The sequence below is a fragment of the Danio rerio genome, chromosome 2 (assembly GCF_052040795.2).
Source record: "Danio rerio strain M-AB ecotype USA chromosome 2, GRCz13ab, whole genome shotgun sequence".
In the NCBI taxonomy this organism is placed as follows: domain Eukaryota; kingdom Metazoa; phylum Chordata; class Actinopteri; order Cypriniformes; family Danionidae; genus Danio; species Danio rerio.
The window spans coordinates 11,153,678-11,180,382 of NC_141022.1; the positions used below are offsets into that span (position 1 = coordinate 11,153,678).

The 26,705-nt window shown below is 36.5% G+C and overlaps 1 protein-coding gene and 2 long non-coding RNA genes across 5 annotated transcripts in view; 1 reads left to right on the top strand and 2 right to left on the bottom strand.

The window, feature by feature from the left end:
• scinlb (scinderin like b) overlaps nt 1–26,705 on the bottom strand; it is a 63,980-nt gene that overhangs the window by 37,128 nt on the left and 147 nt on the right. For 2 of the 3 annotated variants that reach the window (XR_015477654.1, NM_213090.2), the window contains 5 exon segments: nt 19,638–19,823; nt 9,072–9,226; nt 6,270–6,431; nt 4,831–4,980; nt 1,867–1,956 (listed from right to left, as the gene is read on the bottom strand). Coding sequence is in view for 2 of the 3 variants with exons in the window: in NM_213090.2 (NP_998255.2) it covers nt 1,867–1,956; nt 4,831–4,980; nt 6,270–6,431; nt 9,072–9,226; nt 19,638–19,818 (738 nt within the window). In the remaining variant the exon portion in view is untranslated. 3 annotated transcript variants of the gene reach the window in all.
• LOC141377795 (uncharacterized) lies at nt 15,289–16,963 on the bottom strand. Its single transcript, XR_015478266.1, has 2 exons — nt 15,741–16,963; nt 15,289–15,469 (listed from the first exon to the last, which is right to left on the bottom strand). It is a non-coding gene; the product is annotated as an uncharacterized LOC141377795 (long non-coding RNA).
• On the top strand, nt 20,195–25,740 carry LOC147846216 (uncharacterized). Its single transcript, XR_015478269.1, has 3 exons — nt 20,195–23,623; nt 23,866–24,192; nt 24,526–25,740. It is a non-coding gene; the product is annotated as an uncharacterized LOC147846216 (long non-coding RNA).

The following is a 26,705-nucleotide window of genomic DNA, read 5'->3' on the forward strand; positions in this document are numbered from 1 at the left end:
GCCATTAATAATACTACTAATAATAATAATAATAATAAGAAGAAGAAGAAGAAGAAGAAGAAATGTGACTGAAGACTAGAGTAATGAAGCTGAAAATTCATCTTTAAAATCACCAGAATAAATAATTAAATTAAATTATAATCTACTTTTGAAGAGTTATCTCATAGTTCAATAACATTTTACAATTTTACAATTTGTACTGTGTTTTTGATTAAATAAATGCAGCTTTGGTGAGCAAAAGAAGCTTTTTTGAAAACATTTAAAAATTCTTTTGACCCCAAACTTTTGATTGGTAGTGATATAAAATATACAGTTGTAGTCAGAATTATTAAGCCTTTTTAATTTTTTAAAAACATTTTAAGGTCAAAATGATTAACCCCTTTAAGCTATATATTATTTCGATAGTCTCTACAGAACAAACCATCATTAAACAATGACTTAACTTTTATTTTAAAAAATTGCCTAATTACTCTAACATGCCTATTTAACCTAATTAACCTAGTTAAGCCTTCGATGTCACTTTAAGCTGTCTCTTGAAAAAATATCTTGTAAATTTTAATTTACTGTCATTGTGGCAAAGATAAAATAAATCAGTTATTAGAAATGAGTTCCTAAAACTATTATGTTTAGAAATGTGTTGAAAAAAAAAATCTTCTCTTTGTTAAACATAAATCAGGGCAAAAAACAAAACAAAAACAGGGGGGCTAATAAATTTGACTTCAACTGTATATCCATGGGCGTCACTAGGCCCATTTTATGGGGGCTGTAGCGCTCCCTATATTTCTACTCAGGCCTCCTAAAACTTTTCCGATTAGCTCATTAACTGTACACTAAATTATCGTCTCTGTCCCCTCTAAATTTGAAATGAAGACGGTGGCAGAATTCGGCTCCTCCCCGACTTTTGCTTTTCATTTGATCAGCAAACCACAGCTGTGCAGAGCGAGAGAACAAGTGTGTTTATCGATAAATTGTTATAAAATATGCTTATTTGCAGTTCTTTGCTATGTATACACTTGTATCACTTGTACCCCAATGTCATATAGGAGCAATCGGGTTTCCAATCTACTGTTCCTCAGTGTTTACCTCATAATCACAGCTGTTTCCTCCAGCGACAATGTAACTCTTAACGAACATTTTACTATTTTTATTTTATATGAACTACCAATATAAAACACATTAAAGTGCATGTGGCATTATCTCTATCACAGTCATGCACAGAAAGTATTAAACACAGTGACAGAAGCACTTAATGTATGTACTCAATTTAACTGTCATAGTCACTGACAGAGATAGAAACATCATGTGTTGTCTTGTATTACAAAATATTTCCTAATTTAATATTATGTTTCAGTTCGTGAAATATGTGAATTAGCCTGTAGCTTAAAAATAATACATTTTATTTGTATACCCTTTAATTAGAAAAGTGGCAATTTTATTTAATAACTACATGGAAAAAAAAATTGTACTTTAACATATAAAGTGGCTTTTACTACAGTAAACAGGTTTGTTGAGTCTATTTGGCTCATTCAGAACTTAAAAGACTATGCACGTCTATACAATACAGTAGAATACAAACCTATCCCATATTAGTGAAATAATCCCATATTAGTGAAACATTTTTAAGTGTATTACTATTAAATTATTACTCATAAATGCATTAGTGTTATATATATATATATATATATATATATATATATATATATATATATATATATATATATATATATATATATATATATATATATATATATAAATTTTTTTTTTCTCCTCATGGAGCTGAGTCCCCGTAAAATGAAAATCCTAAATAAAAATCTAATGTAAAAAAAAACAAAAAAAAAACACTTTAAATCTTTGTATCTTTATTACCATGTAGAGTTTCGCCTTGTTCTTGTTGGAGATTTCTACTTGCTCATCGTCTGGAGTCGCAGGGGCGATGTCGGATTTGGGCCCCAGAGCCTGCAGGAGGAAATACAGGATTAAAGCCCATACGGACACAGTGGGGCTTTATTTGTAACACTTATCTGATGCCAAGTGGACCAAACATTCAGCCCTGTGCTGAAAGACCAGAAAACAGACAGTATTTGGCATGCAAAACTCCACTCATTAAAGCAATGATGGATGCATTCTCATTAAGAACTGCCAGAGCACGAACAAACAAGCCTTTGTGCCAAGATTTGCATCACCCCTGGTTGTTGATGCCCATAATATATGTGGTTATTCAGGAAATATATAACGCTGCTGCATGGCATTTTTAAAGCAGACATTTTATGGGTATATTTTTTAAAAATTGCCTTGGATTTTTAATTTGAATTAAAACAACCTTAAGTTGTTATAACTCATTTCACAGTAAGTAGCGTATTAATTGGTGACAGCTATCGAATTACTTGAAAACTGACGCCATGATATGAAGCATTATTTTCTAATAATACAAGGGACCGGAATCGGATATTCCACTTACACTATGATTATGGCATGTAAAGATATTATTATTATTATTTCAAGATTTGTCAGGTTTTAGCACTTAAATATCCACAACCAAAGCCTTAAGATTTGATTTGGTCTTTGCTTGTTATAGAGCGTGAGGTCATTTAAAATAAGCAAATCATTAGCTGTAGTGAGATAGAAGTTAGAAGTATTTAGAAGTGGGGCTGCAAAACAAATCGTTTCAGCATCAATATCGCAGTGTGAGCATTCGCAATAGTCACATCGCAGGATCTGCAATGTTGGGTTTGAATAGGTTTTTGAGGCCTGCAACTGTATGAGGATTTAAAAAAAAAAATTATTGTTATTATTCATAAAACAAAGACTACGCAGCATTATTTTACATTTGATTACTCAATTACTGTATACTTAGGCTGCATTTACAGTGCAGATCTTGATGGTAAATTCCGATTTTGTAACTGGTATCTGATTTTTTTGATGACATCATCTTTTAAAAGTGACTCGCATCCGATTGTCTGCATTTACACAGCACATGGCAAAGGCTCAATGACCAGGAAAAAAAGAGCGGGCGCTGACTGACAGCTGATAATTAAAGAGTGCTCTTTTCTCTATTCCTGTATGTAATCTGTTGACAGCTTTTGACAAGATGTTTTACTATAGTTTATGACCGAAAGGTTCTCATTTGTCCATCTTCTTTTGATTTATAGACTTTTTTAAACCTTTAGGCATCTTAATGTAATGTCCATGGCGTGATTTATGCATGTGATGTATGCACTAGGCTAGTTTTATATTAGTTTATATTGGTTACGTGGTGGACATAGCGCTCTTGTTAACATGCTTAAATACCTGAGCTATATGACAATATGAAAGCTGTTTAAGTACTTGTGTATGAGATTTAAGGTTTGGGACTCTGCTGAAGTCTGTTCTGAAAAGAAAGTGTCAAACCTGATGTCAATCTCCATAGTTTTTAATCAAGCGCGACTCGCATTGACAGGTAAAAATCCGATCTAACTGCTTACACTGCAGACATGAGAACACAGATCCGATTCATATCAGATAAATTTCCACATATGAACAAGGCCTGAATCTGATTTGAGTAAATCGGAATCCTTGTGATTTATTCCTGCTTACACGTACACGGGCCATATCCGATCTGTGCCACATGGGAGAAAAAAATCGGAATTGAGTCAATAGAACAGAGCAGTGTAGCCTAAATGCGGCCTTACACTCTTCTGAAAACAATGCAAGGCTTTTATTTTGTTTATATTTTTTCTTTATTGCATTTATATACTGTACGCTTATAGATTGTTTATTACATTTTATGCAAATGCACTCCCTTACAGAACAAAACCAATTAAAAAAAGATAAATTTATCCCAAATAGAGAAAGTCATTTAGTAAAATTGTATTCTTATCGCAAAATATATCGCAGAAAAACAAAATATCGCAATGTCAGATTTCTCCAATATCGTGCAGCCCAATTTAGAAGATTACTGCAATGTCACTGGAACAACTTTAGCTTTGTGTTTATCTGAAAAGAATTGCCGACCTTAGAATGTTCATCAACCAATCAGAATCAAGCATCCAACAGATCCCATATTATAAACTGTCTTATGCGCCATTGACACTATTGTGTTTTTGTTTTAAAATGTGTAAGTCTAGCTATTGTGCCCACACTCCTAAATGCACTAGTGTTAACGTAACCTTAAAAATGTAACATGGTTAACTTACTTTAACAACTTAAACTGAACATAGCAACATAAAACTTAACATAAAACATAAGAGCATGTATCATGATTTAAAAAAGAATGGGAATGTGTTGTTATAGCGCAATGCATTTTGGGTTTTTAGGACAAGGAAGCCTGACTTCTATTGATCTCTATTGATTTATTGTATCAACTAGACACTGATCAGTATAAAACTGTAGGCGCTCGCACAACAAAAAAAGTAGAAAATCATGTGTGGAAATGTTTTCTTGCAGCAGCTCATTGATGCGATGTCTGTTACAGATAAACTTGTTCTTTTCAGCTTCTCAGACACACAATAATCATATATAAAGGTATTGACATGTTTGCCCATTTTATTCTGAGTGTTGTGAGATGTTTTTCAAAAGATTTTACTATAAAACGGTCAGCTTTTTCTGTTTTGATTTCCCTTGTGCACTCAAGGGTTTGTTTACAAACATGGCCGACCAAAACTCGTTATGACGTAGATTCCTGAGCTCTGTTGATCACATATGTTACAGTGTAGTGCAGTAGTTTTATATAAAGACAAGCAAATAAAATGAAAGGGATTTTGAATTGTGGAAATTTGATCAGCCACGGAATCATTCATCCTGGTGGTTGTGTGGAAATTGTTAAAGGAGAAGTAGAGCTTAAACTTGACTGACTTGAATCAGGGCGTCTGGTTCAGCGTCCTCCTCCACCATGACCAGCTTGGCTCTGCCGTTCCTCTCGTTGTCCCGGATATCAATAGCCAGCTTGGAGGCTTTCAGACGCTCAAATCGGTTGCAGCCACTGCCACACCACTGATAAATATCCTGAGGGAAAAAAACAAAAAGAATGACTAAAACATATTAAGACATACATCTGCTTTTAAAAAGAGCTCTGTATTTTTTATTTTGAAAGATAGAAATTAGTTTTATTCAGCAAGAATACATCAACTACTCTGATTTACATACTGTGAAATCTTTTAAAGTTTCTATCCAATAAAAAAATCTGTTGTGTCTGGACACCTTTTGAGTTTAATATAATCTCAATTTTGAGAATAAAGTATAAATCGCAAGACTTTTTTTAAAATTCAAAGCTTCTAATTCATAACTTCTTCTCAGAATTCCTAGTAAAAATGTAAAATTGCAATATTACACTCACAATTGGAAAGTATTTAGAATATATATAGACTGTGTGTGTGCGTGCGTGTGTGTGTGTGTGTGTGTGTGTGTGTGTGTGTGTGTGTGTGTGCGTCAACACACACAGTTGACGTGAGAATTATTAGCCCCCTTTTGAATTGTTTTTTCTTTTTTAAAAATTTCGCAAATAATGTTAACAGAGCAAGGAAATTTTTACAGTATGTCTGATAATATTTTTTCTTCTGGGGAAAGTCTTATTTGTTTTATTTCAGCTAGAATAAAAGCAGTTTTAAAAATTTTTATGAACCCTTTTAAGGTCAAAATTATTAGCCCCTTCAAGCTAGTTTTTAAACATCGTTATACAATGACTTGCCTCATTACCCTAACCTGCCTAGTTAACCTAATTAACCTAGTTAAGCCTTTAAATGTCACTTTAAGCTGTATGGAAGTGTTTTTTTTAAATATCTAGTTATTATTTACTGTCATCATGGCAAAGATAAAATAAATCAGTCATTAGAAATGAGTTATTAAAACTATTATGTTTAGAAATGTGTTCAAGAAATCTACTCTTCGCTAAACAGAAATTAGGGGAAAAAATAAACAGGGGAGCTAATAATTCTGACTTTAACTGCATATATAAGCCCTAAATTATTCATACCATACCCATTGCAAATTCTAACTTAAACTTTTTGTTCAAATGTAAATAAAGCAGAGAAATATTTTCTTTCTACAATGATGCCTCTTAAACACGCTGTGAGAAAATGCAGGCATTTCTTAATTTGTTTGTGTTGTAAGAAATTTTTTTGTATGTGTTTGTGTCGTAAGGATTTGCAACACGTATGCTGTCAAATGTGAGGATCTTTTCTTAATTTGCTGCTCTCCTGGCCACTGTACACCTCCTACAGTTATAGGAAATTACACAAATAAACCAAAGTGTTTTCCATTCCCAACTGTTTTTGTGTTTACTTGTCTTCTTGTACCTTCCCCAGGTCGACGATAAAGCAGTCTCCTTTGTTGAAGCTGGCCCAGGACATCGCCACCTCTGTAGCTCTGATGACCCTCCTGCCCTTAATGTGCAGCAGACGTTTCACATTCACATCATTGGTCGACACGTGATGGAAGCCAGACGCAACTCCACCTTGCTGAGGAGACGGGAAAGACAAATCCCTTATTGCATTATGCTAAATTAACCTGGGCAAACGGCCAAAATAAAACTCTAAAAACCATCAACAACCTAAAAGCAAAGCACTCAGCTGAGTGTTTGTCAAAAGAGCTGAGTAAATAAAATGACTGGGAAAATTCTGTATGCACTTGACCCGGAAAGCGAAACTGCTTTGTAATAATTGTTAAATATTTGATTAAATAATATTGATGCAGATCATCAGTTGCAGTTTCTGTCTTCTATATGGAGTATAGCAGCAGTGTGTATGTGTGTGTGTAACAGAGAAAGCTTTGGCCACTTATATTGATAAGTCTGAGAAAATCTAAATAAGCAGGTCGGCTTTCAGAACATGGTAAACATGGTAAGTGTACAGTATTTATGCACATGCAATATAATCTGCAGTTTTACTCCATAGAAAAGCCAGAAACTTTTTTTGTGTTCTCCTATCTAAATGCTGTCAACTTATGATCATTAAAAATGACACATTTGACCTCTTCCCAACAGGGAAAGCCAGTTACAATAAAAAATGCATGATTATACAGTATGGTGTATGACTTCGCAATCTAAAATTGTCATTATAATGGAAATGAATGGGGCAAAAAAAAAGCCACCAACATAATGAAAGCGTAGCACATCTAAACAGTACACAAGGGTTTCGCGTTAATCTGAAGGTCAGATCCCCCCAACCCCCCTTGTAATTCACACCCAGGTTACAAACATTATGTTGTAAAACTTTTCTGCAACAAAAAATGACACTTTGAACCAAATTAAAATAATTAATGTAAGTTATTCCAGCTAAAATTTGTCGTTTTTCAGTGTTGCAACTAAAAATGTAATTTAATATTAATATAAATTTTATTCTGCCGAAGGAAAAACACTAGATAAACTCGAAAGTAATTGACCATGAACTTATGGTTCAACTTAGATATTTATTTTAGAAACAAAATACCAAACTTCATATTTGAATCAGTTAATGGCTGATGACAAAATGCTACCTGGCAAGCGAGGAGTGTTGGCTTTATCTGTGTGGAGTTTGCATGTTCTCTCTGTGTTCGGTTGGGTTTCGTCCGGGTGCTCCGGTTTCCCCCACAGTCCAAAGACATGTGGTACAGGTGAATTGACTAAGCTAAACTATCCGTAGAGTATTAGTGTGGGTGTTTCCCAGTGTTGGGTTGCAGCTGGAAGGGCATCCGCTGCATAAAACATGTGCTGGATAAGTTGATCCCAGATTAATAAAGGGACTAAGCTGAAAAGAAAATGAATGAGTGAAAGAAATGGTAGTTTCACTTTTTTAATGTGTAACCTGCTACAATTGAGTGTATCTCTCACAATGCAAAAAACTGAATAAAGTATGAGCTATAATACATTAATTCATAATTATTTTATATAAATATTTTTGTATTTCTTATTTGTAGTTAAAACTGTCAACAATGCATTTAAACCATGTATAAATGTAACTTTTCTTATTGTTTACTGTATTTTTTTTACTTATTTAAATAACCTTCTGATACTTATGCTGATAAGTATATATGTGTGTACATAAAAAAATATGTTTGCTGCTTGTTCAAACCACTTATTAAAAAGTGAGCTAAAACAACACAATTGCTGAACTTTATTGTTTTTTTTTATTCAATCTACTTAAATTTGGTAAGTTAAATTAATAATTTTGTGTTGGAGAAACCTAAAAGAATTGAGTGGAACCCTGTATCTTTTACAGTGTATGTATGTTTGTGTGTATGTGTGTATGTATGTGTGTATGTGTGTGTGTATGTGTGTATGTATGCATGTATGTATGTATGTATGTATGTATGTGTGTATGTTTGTGTGTATGTGTGTATGTATGTGTGTGTGTATGTGTGTATGTATGTTTGTGTGTATGTGTGTATGTATGTGTGTGTGTATGTATGTATGTATGTATGTATGTGTGTATGTATGTATGTATGTATGTATGTGTGTATGTATGTATGTATGTATGTATGTATGTGTGTATGTATGTATGTATGTATGTATGTATGTACAGTATGTATGTATGTATGTATGTGTGTATGTTTGTGTGTATGTGTGTATGTATGTTTGTGTGTATGTGTGTATGTATGTTTGTGTGTATGTGTGTATGTATGTGTGTGTGTATGTATGTATGTATGTATGTATGTATGTATGTATGTATGTATGTATGTATGTATGTATGTATGTGTGTATGTATGTATGTGTGTATGTATGTATGTATGTATGTATGTATGTATGTATGTATGTATGTATGTATGTATGTATGTATGTATGTATGTATGTATGTGTGTATGTGTGTGTGTGTGTATGTATGTATGTATGTATGTATGTATGTACCCTGAGCTCCTGCAAAACAAAAAAAAAGTCCATGTGTGTTTGCGCACACTTGGCAAATGAAAGAGTTTATTCAGTATTTGAGTAAAACATCAGCAAACTTACTGAGCTAAACCATTTGTTCAGTACAACGGTAATGATGTGGCATGACTGAATAATAATGAATGAATGAAAACTGTCTGGAGCGAGACTAGCAGGAAGTGAGGTTTTACAGTATTTTATTGCAAGTTAATGATGAACGACTTTGAGTCGTTTTTATTAAACTAAATGTGGACTTCACCATATACTTGATGCCGGACTTGAAGTAACCCAGGAAGGTGAGCGACTCGTTGTTTTGGACCTCGCGGAACTGAACAGGGCTGCCACCAAGAAAGTCATCCAGCTGTGTGGAGAAGATGGCCGCCGCACCACTTTCATCCTGAGAGCATTCATTCCCTGAAAGAGACGGAAATTAGGTCTGTTTGTCATATTATTTTCAGTAAAAGTTAAAAATTTGTACAAAAATGCAAAAGGTTTGGGTTGTAACCATTTTTAAACTCTCCACAGGATATACAAATACAACAGTCCATTTCACACCCATAGATCCAGCTCTTATATGATGACTGCATTTTTAGTTTCTGTGATCAAATCAACTTTGATATTTTTGGGAGCATTAAACAAAAAACATCAGGCTGATACAACTGTTGTCATGGAGAAATTGTAGTATGTAAGGGCCATGATAAAAGAAAGAAATTCTTTAAAACAATATTAATAACATTAGAAACAACATTAAAAGAACAGCTTTGCTGTTTATTAAAATTCAAAACATTTTCTTTGTCAACAAATTCAATAATTTTACTACCTGCTTTTGTCATTTTTTTATATTTATTGCTATTTTTAAAGTGTGTAATGATTACCAGCTTAAGTTTATGCGAAAGAACCTATATAATCAAATATGAACCTATATCAAACCTTTTTTAAACCTATATCAAAACTACTCAACAATGTTTATTTAGTTTCTTTCCATGTGGGCGAGCTCCGCTACAGTCCTGTTCCACCGCCACTCTCACGGACTCCATTTCCCACAAACTACTGCACTTATACAGCTTAACCTGTTCCAATTATTTATGCAAATAATCACAAATCCAACAAAGAGTTTGAGCAAAGTAATCCAGGCAGGACGAAAAAAAAGCAATTGTCTGTTACAGTAAAAACAAGACTGCACTGAGATAGTGAGTGTCGCTTAAATAGTCCAGATGATGAGGAACAGGTGTAACTATAATCAATGCAATGATTTACGGGAAAACGAGTGAGTGTAAAAGGGGTAAAGTCTAGATGGGATACAATTTAATTTAATTAATAATATTAATAAGACTCTGTATGATTACTTTTTTTTTTACATTACCACGATGGTTGGGCTTAGGGTTGTGGTAGGAATAGACGTTAATAAAATACAATTGTCACCAACTCGGTCCCAGTCAATCCCCTCGCTGGCCAGCAGAGGTCATCATCACCGGACTATTGACATTACGTCATCCATTTACATTGATAGCAGACACACCTGACACGCATCCAGCAATCACCCTCCACACACATATAAGCAGCACACATACACACACGCTGCTTCATTGCGAAGTGTTGTTCTGCCCCGGCTAACACTACTGAGCATTCTCAGCCTTGCCTGCTTTCCCGTTGTGATCCTGCTTCGTTTACTGACCCAGTCCAGCCTGCCGCCTGCCTTGCACTTCAGCCTGTATCCCGACTTTGATCCTAGCCGCCTGCCTTTGAACTCTAGCCTGCTTACCGACTCTGATACTAGCCGCCTGCCTCTGACCCATGCCTGCATACTCATCCTGTGTTTACCTGCGGCCAGCCCAACGACAACATACTACAGTGTTTGATGTGAGTTTGCGCACGCACAACATCTGTGTGCTATTGTTTATTAAACTGTGTTTAATAAAAATACTGCAAATGGATCCCTCTGTGTCAGCCACTACGTTACAACAATTAATGGGTACTGAATAAATAATATGAAAAATTCTCATTAACTTCCGTTCGCAGCTGTATCCCTTTTAGGAACAACTGTGTGAATGGCAATGGAACAGGACAAAGTGCCCTCCAGTGCATGAAGGGATAATGTTTCATGCAATGCTGCTATTATTGTTTAATTTGTATTTTAATGATCAAATATCTGGTCAGTTTTTCATAGGTCAATTCATGCTGTAAAATGTCAGCATGTTCATTTCCAAATAAAAAAACAATGACTATACTACCTGACTAAAGTCTTGCCGCCTGACTTCTGGATAATCAATTGGTATCAGAAATGGCTTATATGAAGGCCCCTAGAATACGCTAATTTTACCAAAATAAAATATGATCAAAGAAATCGTTCTTGCAGGACTTGCAGAGTTCATCAAGATTCTTTAGATTCATCTTCAATGCACCCTCCTTCATATTACCCAAGACATGCTCAAAAATGTTAATATCTGGTGACTGTGCTGGCCAATCCTGGAGCACCTTGTGCTTCTTTGTTTTCAGGAACTTTAATTTGAAGGCTGAAGTATGAGAAGGAGCTATCCTGCTAAAGAATTTCCCCTTTCCTATGGTTTGTAATGTAATGGGCAGCACCAATGTCTTGATACCTCGGGCTGTTGATGTTGCCATGCATTCTGCAGATCTGCAGACCCAATACTGAATGTAACCCCAAACCATGATTTTTTCCTTTACCAAACTTGACTGATTTCTATAAGAATCTTGGGTCCATGCAGGTTCCAATAGATCTTCTGCAGTATTGGTGATAATTGAGATGCAGTTCAACAGATGATTCATCAGAAAACTCTACCTTCTAGAAGTCAAGTTATTATTTGTTGCTCTTACAACTTGGATCAACGACAAGACTTTTGTCAGATAGTGTATATTTGTTAAACCAAAACTACTACTAAAATACATTTAAAAAGTATTAAATCTGATCTGATGCTACTTTTAAAACATTCCCCTGCTTCTTTATCAAGCAATCTCATTTAATTGGCCCCAAAACACCAAACTATAACACTGGCGATGGGTTTCTTCTCCTTGCTGGAAGCTTCTGTCTGTAAAAAGAATAATGTCCTACAGCTTACAGGAAAACTTAAACTGAGCTCTCCTGCCAAGCAGCATTGGCAGTCTATATATGTTTTGGTAAAATAATCACCAGGTGAAAACCCCAACGAGGCCACATGGAGCACATTATGTATTTTTTCCACTCCGTGTCCTCAAATAAACCTTTTCTTCTCACACTAATGCTGCAGTCAAGCGTCTGAGAACAACCATGATTTGGAGCGAGTCTGCCAGCATAGCTAGTGCATTTAACCCACTGGGTGGAACAGAAACCACACCTCAGTGATCATTCTCAGAAACTAAACAGGACACACACCGGTCTCAGCAGTCTGAAAGCCAACGTTTGATATACTGCCACATAAACAAGAGAAGACACACTGGATTCTGTTGAGGTGAGTAAGTGCCACAAAGTGAAGAATGCCATCCATACTGTACACTGAACATAGTTCTCCTCAGGGGAAGGAGGATTGCTATTTCAGCAATTAGTCTATGACTCAGCATACTGCTTATTTACAAGAACATTATCAGCAATTTTTAACCTTGTTATATTTAATAACACATTGTTCTGTGTGGAGTTTGCCTGTTCTCCCTGTGTTGGCATGGGTTAACTCTAGCTGTTCCAGTTTACCACAGAGTAAAAGACATGCACAGAATTAAATCAACTAAATTGGCCGTAGTATATGAGTGTGAATGTTAGAGTGTATGGGTGTTTCCTAGTACTGGGTTGCAGCTCTGGGTTGTTCTCCCCGTGTTTGTGTGGGGTTCCTCCCGGTGCATCGTTTACAGTCCAAAGACCTGTGGTATAGGTGAATTGAATAAGCTAAGTTATGCGTAGTGCATAAGTGTGGGTGTTTTCTAATGTTGGGTTGCAGCTGGAAGTGCATCCGCTGTGTAAAACATATACTGGATAAGTTGGTGGTTCGTTCTGTTGTGGTGACCCCTGATGAATAAAGAGACTAACTTGAAGGTGAATGAATGAATGAATGAATGAATGAATGAGATACAGTATCAATACATTATAAAAATGCTGGGTTGTCATAATCCAAAGTTGGGTCAAATATGGATAAAACTAACCATTGGGTAAAAAGTGTTTTATTATTATCATTTAATTTAATTGAAAAAAATGTCCATATTTGACCCAACCAGCATTTTTTTATTGTGTATTGTTGTTGCACCAATGTCGGACTACAGTGAGTGTGAAACTGATATTCAACATTTGGTGGAGTTAAGATTACACAGGTGTTTGGCAAACCTGTTTTTGCATTTTTCACAGAAGATACATTTTGCATAAGCTGCATCAATTTTCTGAGAAAGATCTGTCTTACTACCTTGCATACAGCATATATACCAGGGGTGTCAAACATAGGGGCCGCGGGCTAGATCAGGCCCACAAACGGGTTTAATCCAGCCCGCGAGATGATTCTGTAAAGAATAAAAATGAGCTGCAAGTTTTCAATAAAAGAAACTGCTGTTCCAATTGTGTCCACTGGATGCAACTGCATAAAAGCAAACTGTTCATTTCATCCGATCCAGAAGCCTAAATCACTGCCTTTTCAGAGAGAAAGACCACTATGCCCTGCCATTTGACACTAAGGTGTTCTCACGAGAACAGGTAAGTATTTTCCGATTTGCCAGTTAAGTGGCTAATTCGTACAAGTTCAGTCATATGAAAATGAACCATTTAAAAAAAAGGCGTGGCAATCAAACACACCCCTAAACCACAGGTGTCAAACTCAGTTCCAAAAGGGCTGCAGCTCTGCACAGTTTAGTTCCAACCCTAATTAAACACACCTGATCAAACTAATTGAGTCCTTCAGGCTTGTTTGAAACCTACAGGTAAGTTTGTTGGAGCAGGGTTGGAACTAAACTGTGCAGGGCTTCAGCCCTCCAGGAATTGAGTTTGACACCCTTGCCTTAAATCCAGTCATTGGTGGATAAGCAAATCATTGTAAATGTTACGAATGAGATCGTGCAAATTGCTATGAATTAGCCAAATCAAAAAGTTACAAATTGCAGTGATCATGTTGTCCTCATGCTCTAGCTTTATGTTTTATGCTGATCATATTAAAACAAAGAAAACAATCTGAGGTTGTTGGTTTTAAGTTATATATACCATGATTTACCGATCCGACCCACTTGGGAAAATATTTTCATCCATGTGGCCACAGATAAAATGAGTTTGACACCCCTGATATATACTTAAGAAAATATTGGGTAGTTTAAACCCAGTGCTGGGTCAAATATAGACAAGTCTAACAGTTTAACATTTAAAGATTATTTTTAAAATTAAACCAATGAGCTTTTACCACATTTCACCCAATGCACAGTGGTGCAGTGGGTAGCACAATCGCCTCACAGCAAGAATTTTGCTGGTTCAAGTCCGGCTGGGTCAGTTGGCATTGCATGTTCTCCTCTGAATTCCTCTGGGTGCTCCGGTTTCCCTCACAGTGCAAAGACATGTGCTATGCAGTAGGTAAACTGAATAAGCTAAATTGGCCGTAGTGAATGTAAGAGTGTATTGGTGTTTCCCATTGCTAAGTTTCAGCTGGAAGGGCATCCGCTGTGTAAAATATATGCTGGATAGGTTTATTCTGCTGTGACGATCACTGATCAATAAAGTGACTAAGCCATACCTGCCAACAATCCTGTTTTTCCCGGGAGTGTCCCGTATTTCAGACCCATCTCCCGCCCATCTCACGTATGATCCTGTCTCCCGGAAAACTCGCGGAATTCCACCCCACTTTTCACTTTGCGCGCACCTACCTCTCCACCCCCCAACTTCCTCCCTCGCTCTTTACTTCGCACATCTACCCCTCCAGCGTTCCCCTGCTCTTCACTTCACACGCACCCCTGGATAAAATCTAAGCCAAATATGAAATTAATGATAATTGTTTTTTGTTCAACCAATCAACTGAAATTAACTTTCTGCTCCTCTGCAAAACCCACAGATCCAAAATGAATGTGTTTTTAGATTTGATGATTCAGTGTCCCAGTCAAAGTCACTTGTTTCTTTTCTGAATTAATTTAAGTTAAGTTAATAATTCAATGACTTTTCTACAGCCCTAACATAGACACTTATCAACATGTACTGGTGTAAAAGTAGGGTGAGATACTGACGGCACAAAATATGCAATGTCTACTATTGTCACTGCAATGTGACAATACAGTTTTGAACCTATAGTTGAAGTCAGAATTATTATCCCCCTCTGAATTTATTTTCGTTTTTTTAAATATTATTATATGAAATTTTCACAGTATATTTGATAATATTTTTTCTTCTGGAGTAAGTCTTATTTGTTTTGTTTTGGCTAGAATAAAAGCAGTTTTTAATTTTTTAAAAGCCATTTTAAGGTCAAAATTATTATGCCCATTAAGCAAATTTTCTTTCCGATTAACTTGTCTAATTACCCTAACCTGCCTACTTAACCTAATTAACCTAGTTAAGCCTTTAAATGTCACTTTAAGCTGTATAGAAGTGTCTTGAAAAATATCTAGTCAAATGTTATTTACTGTCATCATGGCAAAGATAAAATAAATCAGTTATTAGAGATGAGATACTAAAACTATTATGTTTAGAAATGTGTTGAAAAAATCTTCTCTCCGCTAAACAGAAACTGCGTATAAAAATAAACGGGGCTATTAATTCTGACTTCAACTGTATATGAAGCATCGCTCAGACAAAGGTGACTTTCAAACCAAGCAACTTTCTGTTGGCCAGTGTGCTGAATTCAAGTGAGCAACTGTAAAATTCGAACTCAAAATTTCTGATGACTAGATGTCTAATAGGAAAATCTGTCAAAAAATTGTGAATGTTATTTACTGATTTATAGTGAAAACTAAATTGCTCATGGCGTCAAATAAGCAAGGTCACCACACACCACCAAATTGGTGTTCCCTAGAATGTTTACACATAACACTGAATTAATTGGTCTTTGTGGGACTGTTTTGAAAACACTGCCTTACAAGAAGACACTGTTCATTAATCTAAAATTCACAAATGTGCACCTGCACATACTAAGCAAATGTCCTGAGCATGTCTAGCTTTTGAGGATCTTTTGGTCTACTTCACTTTGTCAGGCAGGCCCTATTTAAGTGATTTCTTGATTGCAAACCGGTGTGGCAGTTATCAGGCCTGGGTATGGCTAGAGAAACTCAGGTGTGATAAACCTGCAGTATTATTTAAGTGTGTTTCTGTGTGTGTTGGGGGGGGGGGGGGGGGTGTTAATAACAAAAACCTTCATTCCAAAACTGCATGATGTGCTTACTTTTGTTATCTTTGACTATTTTTTTTATTTGTTTGATTATCTTTAACATTTAATGTGCTAAACACGTTAAAAAAAAAACAGGGGTCAAACACTTGTTCACACCACTGTATTATGAAACGTATATTTTGTGTTTAGTTATTTACCTGTGTCAAAGTGTGCAGCCGACACACCCATCCTACTGATTTCAACATATCCCTAATCCTACTCAAAAGAACATTCAATATTTAAATACACCTATCCTAAAAACGATTCCTGTATAAATGATGTATGGCAATTTTAGGTCAAGGTTTTTAATGGGGAATATCAATATGGCCAGTCAAACACTTCCAATGGCCTCACCACCTAATGATGGTTTACCCACCTAGTTATTACAGAGATCAGTGAAGTGAATAAGAGTCACTGAACTACCATGCACAAACTGACAACTGTAAACACAGGCAACTAAAGTGCGTCCGGAAAGTATTCATAGCGCTTCACTTTTTCCACATTTTTTATGTTACAGCTTTATTTCAAAATGGATTAAATTCATTTATTTCCTCAACATTCTACACACAATACCCCATAATGACAATGTAAAAAAATAGTTTTTTGTTGCAAATGTATTAAAAATAAAAAACCTTAACATTTAATAGCTAGAAGAATTCTTATGGAGTGGAAATCACCAATGCCACCTAAACTGTCACTTTGGCTTAGTAATGTAATGCTATTTTTGAAAACAGAAAAAAATTTAATATTTTCTCGGAGGATCAACCAAAATATTTTTCAAAACATGGGACCCTCTAATAATTCATATTGAGACTAATGTACTCCTCCAACCATAAATTCCCAACCCCACCCCCACCCCCCTTTTTTATTTATTTATTTATTTTATTTATTAATTTTTTTGTAAATTTATTTTTATTTTATTTTCATTATTATTATTAATAATAATAATAATAATAATAATAATATTTCTTATTATTATTAATATATTTTTTAATTAATGCATTTCCTTTTCATAATAATTTTTATTATGTTCATTTGTCTCTGTTTCAAATTTATGTATGGTTCAAAAAAAAAAAAACCTTTGTCATTGAATACCTTTAATGTACTGTACCTTTTGTCAAAAACACAATTAAAAAAAATATTTAAAAAAAATAAAAAATAATAAACCTGAAACATCACATGTACAGAAGTATTTACAGCCTTTGCCATGAAGCTCTAAGTTGAGCTCAGGTCCATTCTGTTTCCACTGATCATTCTTGAGATGTTTTAGCAGCTTAATTGGAGTTCACCTGTGGTAAATTCAGTTGATTGGACATGATTTGAAAAGGCAAAAACCTGACTATATAAGGTCCCAGGGCTGACAGTGCATGCCAAAGCACAAACCAAGCATGAAGACAAAGGAATTGTCTGTAGACCTCCAAGACAGGATTGTCTCGAGGCACAAGGCTGAAGAAGGTTACAGAAACATTTCTGCTGCTCTGAAAGTTCCAATGAGAACAGTGGGGTCCATCATTCGTAAGTGGAAAATGTTTGGAACCACCAGGACTCTTCCTAGAGCTGGCCGGCCATCTAAGCCGAGTGATCAGGGAGAAGGGCCTTAGTCAGGGAGGGGATCAATAACCCGATGGACACTCTGTCTGTGCTCCAGTGTTCTTTTGAGGAGAGAGGAGAACCTTACTGAAGGACAACCATCTGTGCAGCAATCCACCAATCTAATGAGACTAAAATTGAACTCTTTGGAGTGAATGCTAGGCAGAGGAAAAGATGAATGCACACAATGTACAGAGACATCCTAAATGAAAATCTGCTTCAGAGTGCTCTTGACCTCAGACTGGGCAACGGTTCATCTTCCAGCAAGACAATAGCCCAAAGCACACCGCCAAAATAATATTGAAGTGGCTTCACAACAACTGGGGGAATGTCCTTGAGTGGCCCAGCCAGAGCCCAGACCTAAATCCTATGGAACATCTCTGTAGAGATCTGAAAATGGCTGCACAGCATTGCTTCCCATCTAACCTGATTAAGAGGTACTGCAAAGAGGATTGGGCAAAAGTAATTGCTGCCAAAAGTACATCAACAGAGTATTGAGCAAAGGCTGTGAATATTTATGTACATGTGATTTTTCAGGTTTTTTATTTTTAATAAATTTGCAACAATTAAAAAAAAAAATCACATTTCACATTGTTCACATCTCATCACTTTTTTCATATTGTCATTATGGGGTCTTGTGTGTAGAAGTTTGAGGAAATAAATTTAATCCATTTTGGAATAAGGCTGTAACATTAAAAAAAAATGTGGAAAAAGTAAAGCTCTATGAATACTTTCCAGATGCACTGTTGATACACTTGCACTAATCTTGAAATATATATCTTCTTTAGGTTCAACAGAACATAAGCTTTATATAAAAGGTTTGAAATTTCTCAATTGTTTATAATAGGATTGTGCATTTTATGTGATTCTAGCTGTAAAACTGTTAATATACTGCAGTGTACCTTTGCCTTTCTTTCTGATTTTAGTAGGTAGGTAGGTAGGTAGGTTACTTTATTTATACCAGAAGGTAGATTTGGTTCGCAGTCAAGGGTCCTCATCTCACAAGAGTGCCACACAAAGGAACTCACACAGTAACAACAACAAATGCACATTAAGACATAAAACGTAAACATAAAGAATAAATAATCACTTTAAGTGTCCACCCCCCCCCTCCCCCAAGTAAATGTTTAAAATGATCTAAAATATGCAAGTCACCGAAACATCTCTGCTTTAGTCTATGCCTTATGTAAATGTCTAATGGCTGCTGGTATGAAACTATTTTTGTATCGTTTCATTCTACAGCTTAATACTACAAACCAGCGACCGGAAGGAAGAAGCTGAAACTCTGAGTGTAGGGGATGAGCAGTGTCACTTAAAATTGAATTTGTGATTCTCTTTAGCTGCCTGGTGTACACAGCCTCTAGATTGGCTAGTAACACCCTGGTCAGCTTACTGGACCACTTAGCTATTTGATTTAGTGAGTTTTTATTTTTGACAGAAAGATTCCCAAACCATGACACCAAAGCAAAGGATACTTATTTCATACTTCATTCTTATTTGTTTTATGTAAAATTTTGAAATGTTGTGATCCTCCTCACATCTTACTGATTGAGTTGAAATGCTTTAACAAAGACATTTAGTAAGTAAACAAATGCTTCCAGGACCAAAAGTACTGAAAAATCATACTGCAAAAAGTCATACTGAATTGGTTGAACATCAATTGACCAAGCAAATTCAAGAACCATCTTCTCTCGCTGAAGTCATTTGTGTTTAACTATACGCCATTTCTTTGTAGACCTTACTCAATACAGACTTCTCAAGAGTTAAGAAAGCTCTTAAAAAATTAGTCGACTGATAAAAGACAAGCCACATCCTTCCTCATCTAAATGTCGCAGTATGACGCAGTCCTGAAAAGAGACTTTCACATCATAGTACACCCAATGGTAGGATGCTATACCACGGTTTTGCGCACTAACACAGTCGTTACTTACCCAGCCACATGTGGATAGAGTAGGAGGGTGCGCTGGTGGTGTGCAGCAGAATGTAGGCATCCCCTGTAAAGAAGCTGCCATGAAGATTTTTGGGCACCGGTTTCAGGTCCATGTTCTCAATCCGCCACACCTGCAGACCAGAAACCTTTCCGGCAGTCGTGAACTCCTTGTGGGACACCATAGTGACTGGAAAGGAGACGTGTGTTTTAGAGATGTGTTTTCAGAGAATTACACTATACAGAGAACCATCTAATGCGTAAGCAAAAGAAGCTTTAGAGAAAAAAAGAAGTATCTGTTTCTCTGAGGAAATAGCCTACACAATCCTGGAAAACATGTACATGCATTTTTACAAAATATATTGCGATACGATTCACCAGATGACAGGAACAGCTATATTTGGAATAAAATCCTTCTTAGGATGATTGGTGGGTTTTGGGAGTGCATAAAATGTAGCAATACAATAATAGTAACATGCACAGCACAATATACCAAAAAAAGAAAAACACCTAACTTTTAAAGGTTCACGAAACCCTCGAGTACTTTTTTTGAGATTTTTTGTGTGTGTTAAGTATCAGTTAAGACAATGTTATCACCTGTTAGCTGTAATTGTGGGGAAAACTGGATAATTACGAGCTTATGTCAGCTAATTTCAGCTTCCGGGTTTAAAATAATTTTTGGGGCAGGATCACAATCGGTGACGCAGCACAAAACTGCAAGTGCAAAGATAGCGTGTTAGTTTCTCATTATTATTCATAATGGAGTTTTCTTATGCTATGAGAAGAGCTTGCTTTTTAATTATTCATGAGAGCACATGCTTACAGAAAAAGCAGGGCAGACCTGCCAGCAGTGCCAAGCTGTGAGACATGGACCCACGGCACACAGTATATAGCTGTTCATGAAGGGTCGTATGTGTTTATTTCCATGATCCACAGGGTTTGTTGTATGTTTTTCCCCGCGATGCTGTCAGGGCCGATACAGCAAAGCTGTTTGTGTGCAGCAAGCATTTTTGTCGGGAGAGCAGTACGAGAATTGAAGAATGGCGGACTTTGTCTTTTATCAGTGGAGTTCCTTCACATTTAGAAACATTGTCGTGCTGCTGTGTTCGCCTAAATCCTCCAGATTACCAACAGGGCTAATGGTTAAAATAGACAGGGCAAAAGTCCTGCTGCACTGAGTCTGCATTTAGACCCGGGGATTGAGGGAAAAGTCCTCATTGTGTTTATATGAACACGATTAACTTTACAGTTGTATAAATTGTGGTTACGTGTATATGAAATTACGAATAACAAGTGTAGCAGGGCATTAAATTACTGTTTATTTCTTTGCATTTTAACTTTGTAAACTATAAAATCATGCGTCTGCTCAGGGTTTGTGTCTCATTTCGTGAGCCGACAGACAACAGTTGTTCACTCCCCTCCTTCTCCCCTGCTGGCCACGCCTACTCCTGCCCTTTGCTCACGGAGCTCCACGCCCATTCAGATGCATCTATTGAAAAAATTCTGAGGTAGACCTGAACCGAAAGTGAGGGGTGTCATGACCCTCTAAAATGTATTTATTTAGTTTCACATTTATTTGTTTTGGTTTATTTAGATTCACAGTTCACAGACTCCTGTCTTTAAACGTAACAGTTATACAAGTCTGTCTAGTGTGTGTTTCCATTAAAAAACAACAGTAACACACTTAAGAATGAGTTCATGATAATGTGCCCCTCCAAGTAAAGTGATTACTGTACATAAAGATACATTACCGGGCCATGAGATTATGTTAGTTACATTTCGCTTAAACTAAAGGCTGATTTATACTCCTGCGTCGAGTAATCAGCATGTCCCACAGCGCCTGCCCTGCGCGTAGTCGTGCATTTATACCTATGCGTGCTGTTTGTGTTGCTCTGTAATAAAACTTTCAAAACGCTAGCTGGCAGCGGGTTTTAAGTTCCTCTGTGTTTAATTTCTTTGCAGGTGTTTAGTTTTTTCTGAATGCTACCTTGATGTACAAGTAGCTCAAACTCGCTTATTCAGAGGTGGGAACCGGTGGAGGTACACCAACCTTAATCATAAGGTAAACACAAAACAACGATTAACACCTAGAGCTTTTTCACGAGGCATTTGTAAACACTCCACACTTGTAAACACTCGCTCCATCAGGCTCGCGGCTCTCTGAACCACCCACACTTATCACAGACCAATCACAGATAAGTGTGCAATATGCGTCGTTGCGACGTGTAGTTACATCTTTTGAGAAGTGCACGTCAGCCACGACAAGGGTTATGCGACCGCACGAAGGCTGCACCGGAGCATAATTAATAAACATGAACTAACAAGTAATTAAAGCAGCCAGTATTTACTCATGGAATCATATGACGCATGTTGTAGTTAAAGTTAGTTCTTGATTAGTACATGCTTTAACTCATCATTAGTTCATAATGAAGTAACGTTTAACTATTTCTGACATATTAACATAATTATTCATGTATTGTATTGTACATGTGGGTGAGTTTCACCCAATTAAATTTGAATGAAAACGTATGATTTTGGGTGGCATGGTGGCTCAGTGGTTAGCATAGTCGCCTTACAATAAAAAGAGCGCTGGTTCGAGTCCCGACAAGGCCAGTTGGCATTTCTGTGTGGAGTTTGCATGTTCTCCCTGTGTTTGCGTGGGTTTCCTCCGGGTGCTCCAGTTTCCCCCACAGTCCAAAGACATGCGGTACAGGTGATAAATTAAATTAGCCATAGTGTATGTGTGTTAATGAGGTTGTATTGATGTTTCCCAATACTGGGTTGCAGCTAGAAAAAACATCCGCTGTGTAAAACATACGCTGGAATAGTTGGCGGCTCATTCCGCTGTGGCGACCTCTGAAATAAAGACTAAGCCGAAGGAAAATGAATGAATGAATGAATGAATAAATGTGCCAACGAACCCCACCCCTTAAACTCAACCATCATTGGGGGGATGTGGAATTCATACTAAAATATACTAATGGGATTATACAAAATAATATGAATTAGTCACTACATCAAAAAGTTATGAAATACTGCAGAATTGACTTGTGACAACTTACATCTAACACGATTTTGACTAAAATCCAAACATCGCAATGTCAATGAGGAAACGCTCCACTGCTACTGAGAATATAATCTGAATGTTCTGTGATTCTGGAATCACCGGCTCCCATAAAACACGCAATCTGGCACAGGCGACTATCTCTGTCCACCTAAACTCTCGGCGCCATTTACTCACATGCAAAAATTCAGATGCAAATGCCCTATGCATCACACCTCCACGCCAGTGTGACGGACAGATAAGACTGTGGGCTTTTGAAAAAGAGGATAGTGGTGACCAGCTGATAAGCAAGAGAAACACACAACGAGGCGATATACTTGACTTACGAGTCACCTGAACTGTAAACCTAAGCATTGCATAGAAACTAATCCTGACATTTAACAAGGTGTTGGCCTGTTGTGCTAAGTATAAGAAATAACACGCCTCTGTGGTAATTCTTTGTTGTTGTCTTGCCTTTGAAGTAGGGAAAACCCAATTCATGCAAATGGACGTGTTTAAATATTTCCTGCAGCAGATGTAAATGGCTGTTTTAGACCCTTTATTAGTTATTCAAGAGTTCACACTTAGCTGATGATTGATTTTAAAGCAAGTTTGGCATGCTGCCCCGTGAGAGAGCCCTGAGCTCAAAGGTCATTGAGCCCTGGGCTCCCTCACGTTTCTCTACCTGAGCTACATAGGTCTCTAGAACTCCCCCTGTTTTGATAACAGCTGATGACAGAACATGATTTGTATAAAGAGATATGCTTTTGATTGTAGTGCTAAATTTAGATTGATCAATTGACTTATGGTGCATGTTTTTGGACTGTAGAAGGAAACCAGCGAATGTGGGGGAAACCCATGTGAGCAAGGGAAGAACATGCTAACTTTGCACAGAATCAACAGCCGGCCTGTTTAAGGGCTAGAACCGGTGACGTTCTTGCTGTGACGTTCTTTATTTACCTTATTCTCAGCTGTCGAGTGGGCGCTGCCATTTGAATCTTTTTGTCTCGCGACTTCCGGTCACATTCATTTTCATTCATTTTTTGACGTCAACAACTGCTCGTTACGCTGCTTGATGTTGCAATTTAATATTTTCTTATTATATTATGCTACTTGGTCTGTGTAGTCATGCAAACATTTGTTTGTTGAGCAAGTAGTTTGGCCATTTTCTGCCGTTTATTATTCCTAGTCATTTCTCCCATAGGCGACTGAATCGGAAGTTCTAAGACAATCGCGAAAACAGGCGCACTTCCGCATTTTAGAATAAGGTCAATAGTGGGTTAGGATTCAGCTAATTGGTGAATCATAGGTTAGTTAATGCGGAACCAGCCCTGTTCAATCATAATCACATGATCCTCTCAAAATTAATTTATAAACTTCACTTAGTTCCTCCTGTTTTAATGATTAAACATGTGATTGTGTAATGCTGTTTATATGATGTGTACACTGTCTGAGTATATTTTCAAACATATTTATTTCTGTGATGCAAAGCTAAGTTTGAATCATTGTTATTTCAGTCCCTTCTGAAAAATCCAGCTTAAATCAGCCTAGGCTGGTTGGCTGGTTTTAGCTGGTCGACCAGGCTGGCTTTAGAGGGGTTTTGGCCATTTCCAGGCTGGTTTCTAGCTATTTCCAGCCTGGTCTTAGCTGGTCAGGCTGGAAAATAACCAGGTAAATCCAGCTTGACCAGCCTGGTTTAAGCTGAAAATAGCTGGTTTTGGCTGGGCTCCCAAGCTGGAAATGGCTGTAAACCAGCCTGGCAATGGCCAAACCCCTCTAAAACCAGCCTGGTCGACTAGCTAAAACCAGCCAACCAGCCTAGGCTGGTTTAAGCTAGATTTTTCAGTAGGGGTCTTTAGTGTCACTTGACCTTTCAGAAATAATCTAATACGATGATTTGCTGCTTAATATCATCCTATGTCAACATAATGTCTTTATGTTACATTTTGATTAGTAAATGTGTACAAAATTTGCAAAAGTAATGTATATTCAAAAATCCTTATGACATACAGTATGTACCACATACAGTTAAAGTCAGAATTATTGAGACACTGCTCGCTGCAGAGACATTTGGTCTTCAATGAGGAGGAGCTTGAACTCAAACTCCTCCTACTATAATGCGTACACCCACCTCACCTCAAACCCCAACCCCCAGTGACATCACTTGTAGAAGAAGTGCAAGGAAGGAGGAGCTGGAGCTCAAGCTCCCCCTTGCTGGATCTCAGCTCTGCCCAACTGGCTCTGCAGTGAGCACAACTTGGAATTACCCCTTCTGAATTATTAGACCCCCTGTTTATTTTTTCCCCATTTTCTATTTAACAGAGAGAAGATTTTTTTCAACACATTTCTAAACAAATTAGTTTATGTTTATAGTTATAATAACTCATTTCTAAGAACTGATTTTTTTTATCTTTGCCATTATAACAGTAAATAATATTTGACTGTATATTTTTCAGGACACTTCTATATAGCTTAAAGTGACATTTAAAAGCTTAACTAGGTTTATTAGGTTAACATGGCAGGTTACGATAATTAGACAAGTTATTGTATAATGATGGTTTGTTCTGTAGACAGACGGGGGGGGGGGGGGGACTATAGCTTAAAAAGGTTAATAATTTTGTCCTCAAAATGGTGTTTAAAAAAATGTAAATCTGCTTTTATTCTAGCCGAAATAAAACAAATAAGACTTTCTCCAGAAGAAAAAATATTATCAGACAAACTGTGAAAATTTCCTTGCTCTGTTAAACAAGAGACAAAAATAAATACATAAAAGGGGGCTAATAATTCTGACTTCAAATGTATAATTTAATACTGAACCACAGTCAGCTGCATAAGCTAAAACCAAACGGTTTTCACCCTGAAATGCCACAATTTTAATTATGATACTACATTAAACATGACAATTTTGAAACAGAAGTTATTTATTATTTTATGGTAAACTTACAGAAATACATTTTTAATAATCATTTATATGCACCCACTTTATACAGTAGACATGTGCTGACAGCAAAAAATAAATGCTATGTGTTCATGTTATAAAATGTTTACGGTGCTATTGAGTTGAAAAGCAAGTAGGTTTAGGACTGGTTTGGTGGTATGGGTAGCGTAAAGGAATGGTTAAGGTTTAAGGGATGGGTCAACACTGTAAATATAAATGCAATTACATTAATTACAGAATTAATGTCTTTTATTTTACATTTTGATCAGTGCATGTGTGCAGCATTTGCATAAAGTGTACATTCGAAAGTCCATAATGATGACATGTTACATGTGCTGAGACAGCTGCATACACTTAAACCTAAAAAGTTTACACCAGGAAATGGTAAAATTTAAATTAGAATATAACACAATAAACATGACATTTTGAAACTGATATTCTATATATTTTTATGGTACATTTAATGTAATAAACATTTAATAACAGTTTATATCCCAAAACTTTACTGAAAGCAAAAATAAATGCTATATGTTCATGTTATAAGATGTTTATGGTGCTATTGAGTTGAAAAACGGGTAGGTTTGGTGGTATGGGTAGTTTAAAGGGAGGGTCATTGTAATTAAATGAAGGTACAGGAATGAATTGCAGAAGTACATTCAGGGATGATTTAAATACAAGTACGATGTAAAAATGTGGCACCAAGTGATTAATTTAAATGTAGAGTTTAAGGTCACTAAATAAAGTGGGGCTAAAGTAGTTTTGTTTGTTTGTTTATAGCGCATGACATGACATGCTACTATTGTACAAATCTTTCAAACATTTTCATTTCACCCCGGTGATTTTTTCTTCTCTGCTGTACTTCACTTAATTCAGTGCTTGCAGGAAAATGAATGAATGCTCACTTTTATAGCCAACAGCAAAGTAAGAGTTGGACTTTGTCTCGTACAGGCTTCGTGACGCATGCTATACCGTGTTCACATCTGGATGACAAATATTTCGGAAACTCCGCGTCAGCTTGTGTTTATACAGAGAAACATTTATAGACTTTACTAGCACCGTTCTGTAAGCAACTGCAGAGTTGCGAGAAAACA